Source organism: Onychostoma macrolepis, chromosome 02, assembly GCF_012432095.1.
Source record: "Onychostoma macrolepis isolate SWU-2019 chromosome 02, ASM1243209v1, whole genome shotgun sequence".
Classification (NCBI taxonomy): Eukaryota; Metazoa; Chordata; class Actinopteri; order Cypriniformes; family Cyprinidae; genus Onychostoma; species Onychostoma macrolepis.
The window spans coordinates 24,774,173-24,788,044 of record NC_081156.1 but is presented as its reverse complement, the minus strand read 5'-3'; the positions used below and the strand labels follow the sequence as shown (position 1 = coordinate 24,788,044).

The following is a 13,872-nucleotide window of genomic DNA, read 5'->3' as shown; positions in this document are numbered from 1 at the left end:
TTTGAGATTTAAAACATGTTCAAACTAGGGGTGTCCCTGACTAAGGATTTACATAGTTGAGTCAGAATTGTCGAATCTGATGTTTGGAGTCAAGTAGTCAAACATTCGTCATTTATAAATACTGACGTTAAGACAGAGAAAATGTGTATCAGATGCCTCGCAGACGCAAACTGGGTAAAAAATGTTTTATGTTTTGATTAATAGGTAGTTAAAACTGAAGATTTGCTGAAGAAATAAAACCAAATAATCCATACATAAAATGAAATCAACAGATGCAAAAAGTACTCGATGAATCCCGTGTGCATTAATGCTTACTCTAACTGTATAGAGATTTTCATATGGGAAATGAACGAATATCCTGCTAACTTTTCCAGCTTTGAAGCATAGCCTACTGGCACATAAAACTCCATGCGATCACATGAATATGAGCTGCTGTGAAAGCTGCTCAAACACAGCTAGTTTTATCCAGGCCCGGTTCCAGAATTAAATACTGAGGATGCTTTAGAAAGTGTGCTCTAGCCTCAATGCACATAATAATGCATGTATATTTTTGTACCATCCATCGCTCTTTCGAATTTGAATCCCGCATAAATATACAGATGTCATTCCCAAAACTTTGCAGCATTGTATGTGATCGAAAAATAAAAGTTTTATAAAAATTCTGATTGGATTATATATGTATAGACTAGAAAGCACACAAAGAGCACTGCCTTTATAATCCCTAAAAAGCTGTCCCCATCGCACGATCTCATTAAGTTTTGTTATAATGAGAGGATTCGCAAGCTTGCACTAGACAAAAATAAACCATTTCATTTTCTCCAGAGCGCAAACACATTGGATAGTTTGCCAGATCTATTTCGCCAATATGATAGTGAATAGATAATATCTCAAGTTTTTGGGCACCTATGTTCACAGCATCCAAAAATCTAATTAGAACCGGTTGAAATGTTTTGAAATTTTGGACCCTACCTGATCAAAAAACTCCAGTCTTTCACTGCCTGTGTCAGTTTGAGTCTTGTTAAAGATTTAAATCCCTGCCACTCCTCTGTCGGTCACGGATTATGGAAAGTGAAACTTAAATCCCTCACAGGAGTGGTTGGATTTATTTATTTTATTTTATTTAAAATAAAATTATTTATTTTATTGAGCACCCCCTTATGGCCAAAATTCACCTCTGTGAATATTCGACTGTGAGATTGGTAGTCGAATCAGGCTCATCCTATCGAAGCATCGGATCTTCAACTATTCGGGGTCACTCCTAGTTCAAACATATCATTTTTTCATAAACTAGTAACGGGTGCATCTGATTTGCTTTCATTTTGTGCTTTTACAGACTTTATTAGGCTGACCTGTACTGTACAGTGCTATTAATATAACACCACCCCCCCCACGTTTGGCCTCTAGCAGGTGAGGAGACTCTCGGGCAGACAAAGAGCAGCAGAAGAGCGATGGGGCAGCCAGCGGCAGAAAAGGAAGTATAGCACCCTGCGGTCAGTCAATGAACGATGCCTGGTGGCATCACCACAGTCTGCTACAAGGTCACTTTCAAAAACCCTAACACTCACAGTCCCTCGATGGTGAAACAAACTCCTAACCCTTATCCAAGATCCATGGCAATCCTCAAAACACATCGGAAAACAAACTGCACTTAACTGAGTGAATGCATGAAAGAGTAGTAGTGGACAACCCCAGTCTAAACTAAGGTCTCGCTCAGTGAGACCCGAATCTGAAATATCAAATTACTATTGGTGGAAGAGGTTTCAAAAGTCACCCAACTGGAGATAACTGAGCTCCCATGAAATTACAGAAATCAAGTGCTTGTGAGTGTTTTTAAATGGATTTCATAAAGTATTTGCAACACATTTAATGGTGTTTTGATTCACTTGCCATGAGAGGATTTGAAAATATGAACTGAAGAAAGTGAAAGATCAAAGCTCAGAATGTTGTTTAGAGATTCTCCTGGACAGAACTGTTACAGAGGAATGTGAGGAGATTTCTGAAGACCTAACTGAATTTGTTGCATTTTAACAAATCATTATTCAGGACTAATGGCTGTGCTACCTCTCATTTTAGTTAATTCAGTGGGACGAACTACATAACATCACAGCTGCTTGTGTATTTAACTTACACTGACTGTTTCCAGTCCTCCGCACTTCCAGTCAGTATTCAAATGGAAAAATCTGATTTAAAATTGCTTTAAAAAAATGGCACTGCCCCTATATATACATCTACCAACCTGTCTATCATATTCAGAATTGAATTGAAAATGTATTTTAAATTCAAATTCAATTAGAGAATTTGTACTGAGAGAAAAGATAGAACATCAGATAGATAGACAGAAAGATAACAGAATGACATATAGATAGACTAAACGACAGACAGATAGAATGAAAGATACAGAAGAACAACAGAGACAGAATGTTATACAGAATATAAGATGTATCAACAGATTGATCAACAGATTCAGATAGATACAGTAGAGACATAGACAGACAAAGAGAGATACTGTACTGTAGATAAATAGACAAAAATAGAATTAAAGAACAACAGACAGACAGAGACAGAATGCAGTAATGAAGGACAGACAGACAAACAAAAGAAAAACAGACAGAATGAAAGAAATGCACATGGAATGAAAGAATGACAGACAGAATGAATGAAAGCATGACAGACAAAATTAAAGAACGACAGACGGAAGGACAGAGACAGACAGAATGAAAGAATGAAGGACAGACGGACAAAATGAAAGAACGACAGACGGAATGAATGAAAGAAATACAGACAGAATGAAAGACAGACAGATAGAAGAAAGAATGACAGGCAGAATGAAAGAACGACAGACAGAATGAAAGACAAACGGACAAATGAAAGAATGATGGACAAAATGAAAAAACAACAGATTGATGGAGAGAATGAAAGAAATACAGACAGAATGAAAGAACGAAAGAGACAATCAGAACGAAAGAAAAACAGGCAAAAGAAAAGAACAACAGACCGAACAACAGAAACAGACAGAAAGAAAGAATGAAGGAGAGACAGACAAATCGATAAAAATATGGACAAAATGAAAGAACGACAGACAGAATGAAAGAAATACAGACAGAATGAAAGAACAACAGACAGAACGAAAGAATGACAGACAAAATTAAAGAAATACGGACAGAACGAAAGACAGATGGACAAAATGAAAGAACAACAGACAGAACAAAAGATCAATGGACAGAACAAAAGAATGACACAAAGCAAAAGAACGACAGACAGAACAAAATAAAGACAGAGAACGAAAGAATGACAGACAGAACAAAAGAACTACAGACAGAAGAAAAGAAAGACAGAAAAACGGTGGACAGAAAGAAAAAATGAAGGACAGGCAATATGAACAAAACGAAAGAACAACAGACAGAACAAAAAAACAAGAATTAAAGAACGACAGACAGAACAAAGGAACCAATGACAAAATGAAAGAATGACAGACAGGTAGACAAGACGAAAGACAAATAGAACAACATTTATTTAATGGCAAGTCAGAATTTGATTGGACTATCAGTGTTGAGAATAATTCCTAGTAGAGTAGCACAGAATTGCCAGTACTCTCGACCAGTGTGTACTAGCCTGCTTTGAGCACAGACTCCCCTGCAACATAAAATAGTGAAAATGCCTGCCAAACATGTTGCTAATAAAACAACTGTGGAATTATGAATCGGATTTGTAAACCACAACATTTCCAATCAAAGCCAATCAAACAAAACCCAGAGGAGGGTAAAGGGCTGGGACACTTAAAGAGATAATCAAGAGACCCCAAGCACCAAAACATCACTTCTACAAACACAAAACCACAGAGGAACGATGGTGTTTTCAAGCACCAAATCTCAATCATGCCACTTTTATTTTGTACATCCAAATTACGCCTGTTAAGAACAGTCTAGGTAGGCCTACGGTTTTATGAGGTTGGTATGGTAGTGTGCAAATTTGTTTTCCCTATGCCTCACATTCTAGGTATTGCTTTCAGATGCAAAAGATGTGCTAATTTATGTCCATACATTAAGATCAAGAAGAAACTACATACATTACGGAATACAGAGGAGCATATATTGTTATCATAAAGTTCCTGCATATGCTCTCCAGCAATGAGTCCTCTGACATAAACATATGGATGCTTGTTATGCCAACCCCCCCAATTTGATTATCATTTAACATAACTATAATTGCACATAATTGATGTTACCTACCATAAAATATGTTAAAATGCATAATGGCCCAGTACGTTATTTGTAGACGCTGTAATGAGTATATGAATGTGCGCTCCAAATGCTGAATCTGTGATTAGCTTCACTCTGTAGATTGAGTGCGCTGTGGCACTTGGCACGTCTGCCGCGGGGCTACATAGTTCACTTCAGCCCTTTATTAAATCATAATCATCTCGGTTATAAGGCGCAGCAAAACACGTCCCCAATTGATCCAACAGACAGCAGTGCAGGCGGCTCCGCATAGGGTCGAAGCAGCAAGATTAAGCATCTGTAAGAGCATTAGGACACATAAGAGCATTAGGTGTGTACGTACACACCACACATGCTCAGGCTCCGAACGGGTTCAGCCATGGTGTTAGCTACCGTGAAGGATGCTCGGTGAGCAGGGAACTATCAGTGACAGCATTGCCACCTGTTAAGCACACCATACTGGCTCTAATGACATACAGGACTGTCCATCTGTAGCAATGGTCAACAGCACCTAAGGCATTTTTAGTCTCGCAATTCCCCATTCCTTCACTCTGCCGCTTACTCTCACTCCCTCTCACTCATTCTGCTGTCCACTGGGCTCTAATGAAGATCAATGCTTGTCTTCTTACCCACTCTAAACAGCTGTCCCGTTTGAGCTCAGTGATCAAATGTGTCTAAAACTATTGGGTGGATGTGTCTGGATCTGGAGTTGGGTATTAACAGCACGGGGGGTTCCATTAAATGCTGCAGGAGCCAACTCACAGACAGGAAGACGGTCCCAGAAGAGAACGCAAGAGGTTTTTTTTCTATTCCACAGTGCCGTCTGACTGCCTCAGGCAGACACGCAGAATCATCATCATTCATTTACTCAACGTATTACCCCACCGCCTTCCCCAGCCGCTCAAACTGCAGCTTAGGGAGATGGCAAGAGGAAAAAGATGAGAAAAAGATAGAAAGAGAGAGGTGGGAACTGTGAAATAGCAAAACAATGCCAGATATACAGTGCCAGTCAAAGTTTTGGACATGGCTGATTATGATATTGATATTGAATATGATATTAAAGATCTTTTCTACTAAAGGCGTGCAGTTAAATACTTGGGGGTAGAGGTCTTTTCGGGTCCTAAAATCCGAATCACTTCTTCCCCGAACCCGACGTGCATAAATAATTTTTTTTTAAAGATAAAAGATAAATCCCAACCCGAGACAGACTCGATGAAATTAGACCCGAGTCCGACCCGACCGCATTTATTTTCAAACCCGACTGTACCCGAACGTAAACGGCACTGACGTCTGCACAGCCTGCAGCCCCGCATCGGTCCAGAAAAATCCTGGGGTCCTGCTGACTGATTTGGCTGCTGCTCCATTACTTTTATTTAGTTTATTTACTTATTAGCCTATTACTTTATATTTTTGCCTGCCTGATGGATACATGTTATTTCTGAGTTTGGCTTTCAATTGTAACCAGTGGATTTGAAATATAAACGTGATAATTTTATAAAAATTAAATAGTTAGGTTAATAAATCATGGATTTGCTAGTTTTGTCTGCAACGTTATTTACCACATCTCCGGTGAAGGGCTTCTGCACATAAAAAAGAAAAGCCTTGCATTGACACACAGCGTAATGAAGTGAGTGGATTTCCTGATGGAGCTCATATCTATAAGATGGATTTCTGAGGTTACAAACATATTACGTGTGTTTCTCAAAAATGAACTTAACATGAACGCACAAGTAGGCTACGCATCCGGGAAAGTTTAAAAGAATTCGCGTCTAATTGGGTCCATTTGGGAAAAGCAAATTTATTTTAATTACCCGAGACCAGAGGCTGCTAATACCGAACCCGACCCGTGTCCGAGGCACTGGTAGAAGTTTTGGACCCGAACCCGCTCGGGTTTTCGGATCCAAGTGGAGCCGTGAAGACCTCTACTTGGGGGTAGGGATGCTCCGATTGATCGGCCGGAGATCGGTATCGGCATCGGCCGATAATCACATTTTATGACACGATCGGTATTCACTACACTTGGCCGATCTCACAAACCGATCGCAATTTGATGACGTCAGTGCATGAGGACGTACATAATGTGTGGAGATATAAATGATTTGGCGCCACAGTCATGTCATCGCCGGTGTGGAAATGCTATGACGTTTTGAGAAACAATGAAAAATTAGTTATTTGTCGTGAATGTTTTGCATGATGATATGATGAATGGACGTCATCTTTTCAATGGACGATCTGCGCATCACTGCACGTGTCTGCGGCGCGTTACGGCTCCACGGCCACCGGAGCTGATTGCGGCCAGTGCTTGTGTTTATATCAGCCTGCCGTGGCATGTTTCAAAAGCGGCTCTCTGCGCAGCTTGGCTAGAAATAGTCTTTTGTGAGTTGGCACCACGTGGAGGACAGAACAAAACCTTGTTGGAGCCGTAAGGAGTAACGGTAACATAATATGCTGATCGTGGGCTGCTTTTAAATTAACATTTATTCATAAAACAAAACATCAGACATATTAGCCTACTCAATAGCATTAACACAGGCTTTACTCCTTTCAAATTTTATCTGGAATGTCACCGTTTCTGTCACTGCAACTTCCCGATCAGGCTAACACACACACACACAAATTAAATTGTCTGCCTAATGAAAAAATTTATTTTAAAAAATGTAGTTAAATATTTGCATAATTTATGATTTATTTTATCCACCCGCAATGCCGCAAATAATCAGAAAACATTTTTTTTATTGCCCGCTCCGCGGATTATCTGCAGCGCCCGTAGATACAGCCTAACTGTGATCAAATTCCATTTTGTTTGTATTAAATTTTGTCTTATATTAAGTATCCTGATATACATAATGTTATGCATAAACCCCATTTTAAAGGTATATTAAAATGTTCACTGTATAAGGATTAATTTTTGTGATTATTTATATAACGTTATTGCATATGTTATATAAAGCTTGAAGCATCAGAATTGGCATCGGTATTGGCCGATCACTATGACAACAAATCGGTACTCGGTATCGGCTGCAAAAATCCTGATCGGAGCATCCCTACTTGGGGGACAACAGAAAATTACACTACAAAAATAATTATTTTCAGTTATTACAGTATAAATTCATTTTAATTCATTCTTTAATTATTTACAAAAAACGTATTCAATTAAAATGTACATTTAAAAAAATATTATAATAATGTATAGAATAAAAATATATTTTAAAAATAAATTAAATTGATGGTTGAGAAGTTCACCTTACATGGAACTTACACAGAATAAATAAATAAATAACGTGATGTTTGAGAGGTTCACAAAGTTGTCTATCAATGTAAAAGGTGGCAAAAACTAAATGTGTTTAACTTTTTGGTCACTACATAATTCCCATACATCCATTTGTCATTTCATAATCTTATACGTAGGCTAAAAAAGAATGTGTAGGTATGTCTAAAATTGGAATGGTACTGTAAGTCATACTGTAAGGCACAGTCACTTTGACCCTCCAAACAGGGTCATCAAAGGAGTATGACACACAGAAGAAAGGTAATGTTATTTTTCACCCTCCACCACCAGGCTCTTGATTTTCTGATGAGAAGAGCAATTGTTCATCAGAGCACATACTGTAGCTTTAACAGAGTAGAATCAACGGCTGATTAAGAGGCTGATTGAAACATTATTCTGTGACCTGCAGAGCTCGGCTTCCTCAGGATTCAAATATAAAAAGACAGCAAGGGAAAAAAAGACTGGGATAATGTGACTAATGCCATTAAGATCAGTGAAGTGATAAACATCCAGGCACAATGTTCTGTGGGAGATGTCTTTCAGCCTCAGTGTGAGCTTTTCCCCCCCAATTCACTGTGTTGAGGGTCATATTGGTTAGTGATCTTTGATTTTCCTCTGCCAAAGTGATTAAACTCAGCTCATTACTCAATTAGAAATAAGTGGTTATTTAGATAAATGCAAATGTCAATTAATGTCAATTAAAAGTTGTTAGCAATGAGTTGTTCTGTTTTTCCAGTACAGTGAAAGTCAATGGGGTCCAAAACAACACTGGAACCCACTGTGCAAAAAAAAAAAAAAGACATCTTTCAAAATAGTTTCCTTTGTGTTTCACAGAAATAAAGTCATATACTATAATTCAAAGTTTTGGTGTAAGGGCTTTTTTTTTTTTTACAGGAATTTTTGGTGAGAACTATCTTTTTAAGTGAATCATAAGGAGTTCTTACCCTTCCAATGAGCACTGGTTCTGGACCAGCATACTCCTCAATGACAAAGAACTGGTTCCAGATCCAGCTTCGTCGTTTTCTGGATCGAGAGATTTCCCCTTTTTGTTGATTCCGCTCCTCATCTTCATCTTCCTCATCCATTTCCTGGAAAACAAGACCTCGTCCATCTCTGCCAGGGCGAGAGTCCACAGTCATCTCTCTGCTCTCCTCTACCTCCTTCCTTCCCCATTCCGGATCTGGTGGGAGTTTTAGGATGTGACTGCTGTCAATGGGTTCTGAAATTTTAATCAATGGATTCTGAGTGGTACCGAATGGCATACGAACACTCTGATCTGATTCTCTTTTAACGTCAAGACTCCTCTCAGTCAGTGAGCTGAAAGCGCCAGGCCGATGTCCCCAGTCAATCTGAGACGGAGTGTGTGATATGCCCATATTGCTCTGACCAGCGAAGGGGTTCGTCTCCGTGACGGGCATGATCTCACTTTGGGGAGTTGATGCTAAGTGAGTAGTGAAGTGTTTGTACTTCCATGAAGCAGTGCCAGGTGCACCTCTCACCTCCGTTTTTCTGTCCCCCTCACCTAGATCCATAGTGAATCCACTAAACTGTCTAAAGAGAGTATGAATGGTCTGATCTGGATTTAGGCTGGTATTTGTAAAAGCACTTGAATGTAGCTCAGCAGTCAGGTTATCCGAGTTATAAAGTTCAGGATTGCCTATCCTGTCTTGTTTTTTCATTTTGAATGCCTCCACCTGAGTGTGATCCATGTTGATCAAATCCCTTTTCCTGCTGTGACTCATTTTACCTGGAATATTTAGACCTGGAACACTCTGAAGCTGGGAATTCACAATCCGTACGAGGTTTTCTTTAGATATCAGTTTTAATAAGCTTCCAGTCAGGTTCAATTTCCGAGGCGAATCTGGAGTGAATACTTTTGTACCCGCTGTAGTGTGAACAGCAGAATTTGAACTTGCTCTGGATCTTGAGGGGATTTTGAATCTGGTTCTGTTGAAGTGTATGCCAGAAGTTGTCCTGTGGTGCATCGGGATCCATTTGTCAACTCTTCCACTTTTCTTTGTGTTATTTCTGCCCCTTTTAAACTCTAAAATGTCTCTAGAGTCATCAATTGGGGCTTGTACCCTTATATCAGCTTGGTCAGAGTCTTCGTTTATTTGTACAGGTGGTTTGGCATTAAACCCAACAAAGTTTTCCTTGGTGAAGAGAGGAGAAGCTCCATGGCTCTGGTGAGTTGTGATCTGCTCTTCAACTTCCTCAGGGCCAATCAGTTCTTTGATTCTTGTCATTGTATTGCCATTCCTCTCCAAACTTGTCTCCCATTGGTCAGTTGCTCCATTTCCTGTATGCTGGGTGTGAATTGAGCTCACTCCCCTTCTCCGAACAATCTTAGTGACACAGGCTCCGCCTACAAAACAGAGGGACACCAATAGGAGCAGCCTCCTGTCAATCATGTCGCAGGTTTGTGATGTATTAATTTAAACAACAACTGATGAAAACGTGTGTTCGCTTTCCAGTTGTCTTCATTCTTTCGTTCTTCTCTGTTTACTCTTCCCCACTTATTCCTCCATTACACCACCTTCATCCAGTTTACGCAGAGCATGCGTTAAGTCACTTGTGTTCACTTTATGTATCTCCCTCTATCTTGCAGAGCTTCTGTGTTTTGGTGCTGGCAAAACGTTTTACTCAGTTTCCCATAGAGGGTTGGATGCCCTAGGAGAAAAGATAAAGATAATTAAGTTAAAACTTTAATCATTGCAGTATGTTAATTAAAAGTGGAACGACAAGGCAAGGTAGCAGAACACACAGCCAGGCTGATTCATTAACGTATGAGTAATCGCAAGACAGTAACATCAGCAGCATCATTAGAATTCAATATGAGCCAAGGTGGCTGATATTTCCTTGTTCTGTCAGATGTTGCAAGTATCATCAGAAGGCTTATAGGAAAATTGTGTTATGGTATTTCATTTGTGCTCACTGAAGACAGAGGCCTGATGGGTAGCGCATACAGAGCATACTCACTCTCCTGTCCAATAAAAGCCAAGGCCTATTTGAAATGTTACAGTTAAGGTTTTATATGTTACAGTAAGATTCCGTAAATACACTGTAAAAAATTTCAAGCGGTTTCAACTAATTATTATTTAGTAACTACTTCCACAGAAATTTTACATTCAGTCAATTTCTGACTTCAAAGTGTTATCTGAATTGTTATTTTTTAGTTGGCTCAACCTTTACTGAACTAGTTTTATAGTCCATTCAACTAAAATGTTTTAATTGGTCAAACATTTAGAAGACTACAGCAAGTTATGTCAATAAAAATGTTATCGTTTACTCCATGTGTTTTATATGTTACTTCAACTAAAATTTATTATTAGGCAATTATAGTAAGAAATAAATAAACATATTTTTATAGTTTAACAAAATTATTAAAATGATTAACTGGTGTTTATCAATCACTAAAAACACACAAATTACAACACATAATAGCCTTTATTTAATAACAATCTCCATTTATAACATTTTTCATACAAACTAAACATACAGGAATGAAGAAAAAAAGTCACCTACATCTTGGATGGCCTAAGCGTCAGTAAATTAACAGCAAATTTTCATTTTTGGGTGAACTATCCCTTTAAAGCTCCAGTTGACAAACATTACATCTGTAATACAACTGCAAAATTCAGTTTATACTGAACTAAGAAAATAAAGACTAAAATAAGAAACTAAACAAGCTAAACAAAATGTTAGCAAACAAACATTTACAAATATTACTACTGTTCATAATTACATCTTTAAAAAAAAGTGAACCAGATGTTACAGTATATAAAATCAAGTCAAGTCACCTTTATTTATATAGCGCTTTATACAATACTGATTGTGTCAAAGCAGCTTTACAGATTCAAACAGGAAAATAGTTTGTCAATAATGCAAGAGTAATTTTTCCAGTTAAAGTCAGTTTATTGGTGATTCAGTGTTGACATCATCCAGTTTAGTTCTCTTCCAATAATGTCTGTGCAATCAGCCAAGCGTCCCCAAAAAAGCAAGCCAAAGGCAACAGCGGCAAGGACCCAACACTCCATCGGTGACAGAAATTGAGCAGAAAACCTGGGGAGAAACCAGGCACAGTCGGGGGGCAGTTCTCCTCTGGCCAGACGAAACCAGCATGGCGTGGTTTAATTCTAGGCTGCAGCACAGGTCAGATTGAGCAGAAGATTGTCTGGTTCTTGTCCCAATGGCCAACGAGGTCTTTGGGGGGGATCTGTCTCTGGGGCTCATCTAGCTGACATGGTCTCCGCTGACATTCAGGGCTGTCGAGGTCATCTCTAGGTGCTGATCCACTATCTGATCTGGATACAGACTGGATCTGGGTGGCTATGGTGACCTCAGAATAAGAAAGAAACAGACTAATATTAGCGCAGATGCCACTGATAACAATAAAGCACATTATAATTGTAGTAAAAACTCTAAACATTTACACATATTACCTGAAATTAAAACACTAAACTCCTAGTCTTGAAGGTACACAGTATGTATTTGCAGTGGAGCGGTCTGGTCACGAGCCAGTGTTTGGTGCATTGGAAGAACTGACTGGGTTGCATCTGAAATCTTCCAACGATGACAAAGCACCAATGAAACCTTTGGCCACAGCCTGATGAAGAAAGAAAAGTACATTTTAAGTTCAAAAAATGAAATGATGCCTTTTAAATCATTTACAATGTATCAATATCAGTTAATTAAATTTGTGATGAAACAGAAGTTGCAACCCTTTTTTTTGCCACAAATCCATTCCACAGTCCATTGCACAACAGGGAGCATTGATGCTGACTGGATTTGTGATAGAACATGTACATTTCATATTATAGGGCTAAGTTACCTTAAATAGCATAAAAATAATATCAAAATATAACGGTCCTGCCTGTTGTTGATAAATACCAATGGTGACATTTTAAAAATTGATTGATCAGTTGTCCTAGTGTTTACTGAGCCACGGGCTTTCCCAGTGCAGTGACTCGTGTGTACAATCTACTGATTCACTACCTAGAGAACTGACTGACGCTTTGAATGACCTTGTGAAGTTGTGAAACAATTCAGTTGTTCATTTTCTTTCGGAATGACGAACTTCTCTTCCGAAGCGCCTTCACGAGATCAGAACCGCCGTGTAATGTTAATCCGCCCGTTTGATAAGAGCGACATTTCACCACGTTGTTAGTCACATTTAATGTCGTCTTTTTACTTCACGGGACAATTGCAAAAGTTTACACACGCAAAAATCCATTCAACACGCCCATGTTAACTTCAAATGAGCGCATTACTGTGGTTTACATTAGTCGTATTAAGCATAATGGCTTATAAGAGAGAAAGATCTCTTCATATCTTTTCACGTCACGGAAATACAAAAATATCATACAACACAGAATTAGCTAAAAATTCATTATAGTAACACAGCATTTGACATTAAGTGTTTTATGGATTATTCAAGGGCCAAGTTAACGTTACTTGTGGCATTCCTTAAATTTCCCTCAGACATATCATACAACGCTTATTCGATGTATATATGTTGTACGTTTGTGTATCAATATATGTTTTAAATAAAACATTTACACCTTTTTAATATACATTTTCATAAATTCAGTCTAATGTTAAGTACAAATATTTATTCAGTGCGACTTACCTGACGCCTGAACTTGACATATAACGTTACTTAAATATCCACTTTTCTTCGGATATACAACTCATAAAACACTTTCTAAATGTCCACTCAAAAAAAAAAAAAAAAAAAAATCGAATATGGTGCATGATTTTCTCGTTAAATTTAGCCTAAAAAAATAACATTTATTTACTGGAACTTACCTGACATGTTAACTTGACAAGATGGCGGCACTGTTTCTCCCACGAAGTCACTCAGGCTCGTGCACGTGCAGAATGATCTCAGTGTTGGCTGGATTTGTTTTTATTAGTTTAGTCAACATTTAGCATTCTAAATGTTGACTGGATTTGAAAACAACCATTCATTTAATGTTTTTAAAAAATATTTGTGCAGACTTAATATAATATGTCTTCTCAAATAAGCCCAAACTATAAAATTAGTTCAATTAAAATATTTCTGCCCTTCCAGCATTTTGTTAATTGGATTTTTTACAGTGTAAATAAAAATGTTTTACAATGAGCAACTTTTTCATTACAGTAAAAGTACCAGAAAAGTACCTTCAAATATTGTCTTTGACAATGGGGTGCTTTGGAGTCAAAAAGGTTGAGAACCAACAATTTACTTTATATAATTTTTGGGGTGACCTATGTATTTTATTGCAATCAACTGTAGGGGTTTTTAAAGTGTAGCACCTCATTCTGAGCCTCCCTTCTGTGTCAACACTTCAAAACCTAGTTCAAGTGTTCCAGTTCAAGTGTCTGTTTGTTTTTGAGCAAACAAGA

General features: G+C 38.3%; 1 protein-coding gene across 3 annotated transcripts in view; it reads right to left on the bottom strand.

Annotated features, from left to right (window-relative positions):
* Nucleotides 1-13,872, bottom strand: part of LOC131530779 (uncharacterized) — a 150,929-nt gene that overhangs the window by 76,805 nt on the left and 60,252 nt on the right. For all 3 annotated transcript variants that reach the window (XM_058761225.1, XM_058761242.1, XM_058761233.1), the window contains one exon: nucleotides 8,430-10,155. In XM_058761225.1, coding sequence (XP_058617208.1) covers nucleotides 8,430-9,896 — 1,467 coding nt within the window. In that variant the 5' untranslated portion in view covers nucleotides 9,897-10,155. The remainder of the gene's footprint in view (nucleotides 1-8,429; nucleotides 10,156-13,872) is intronic.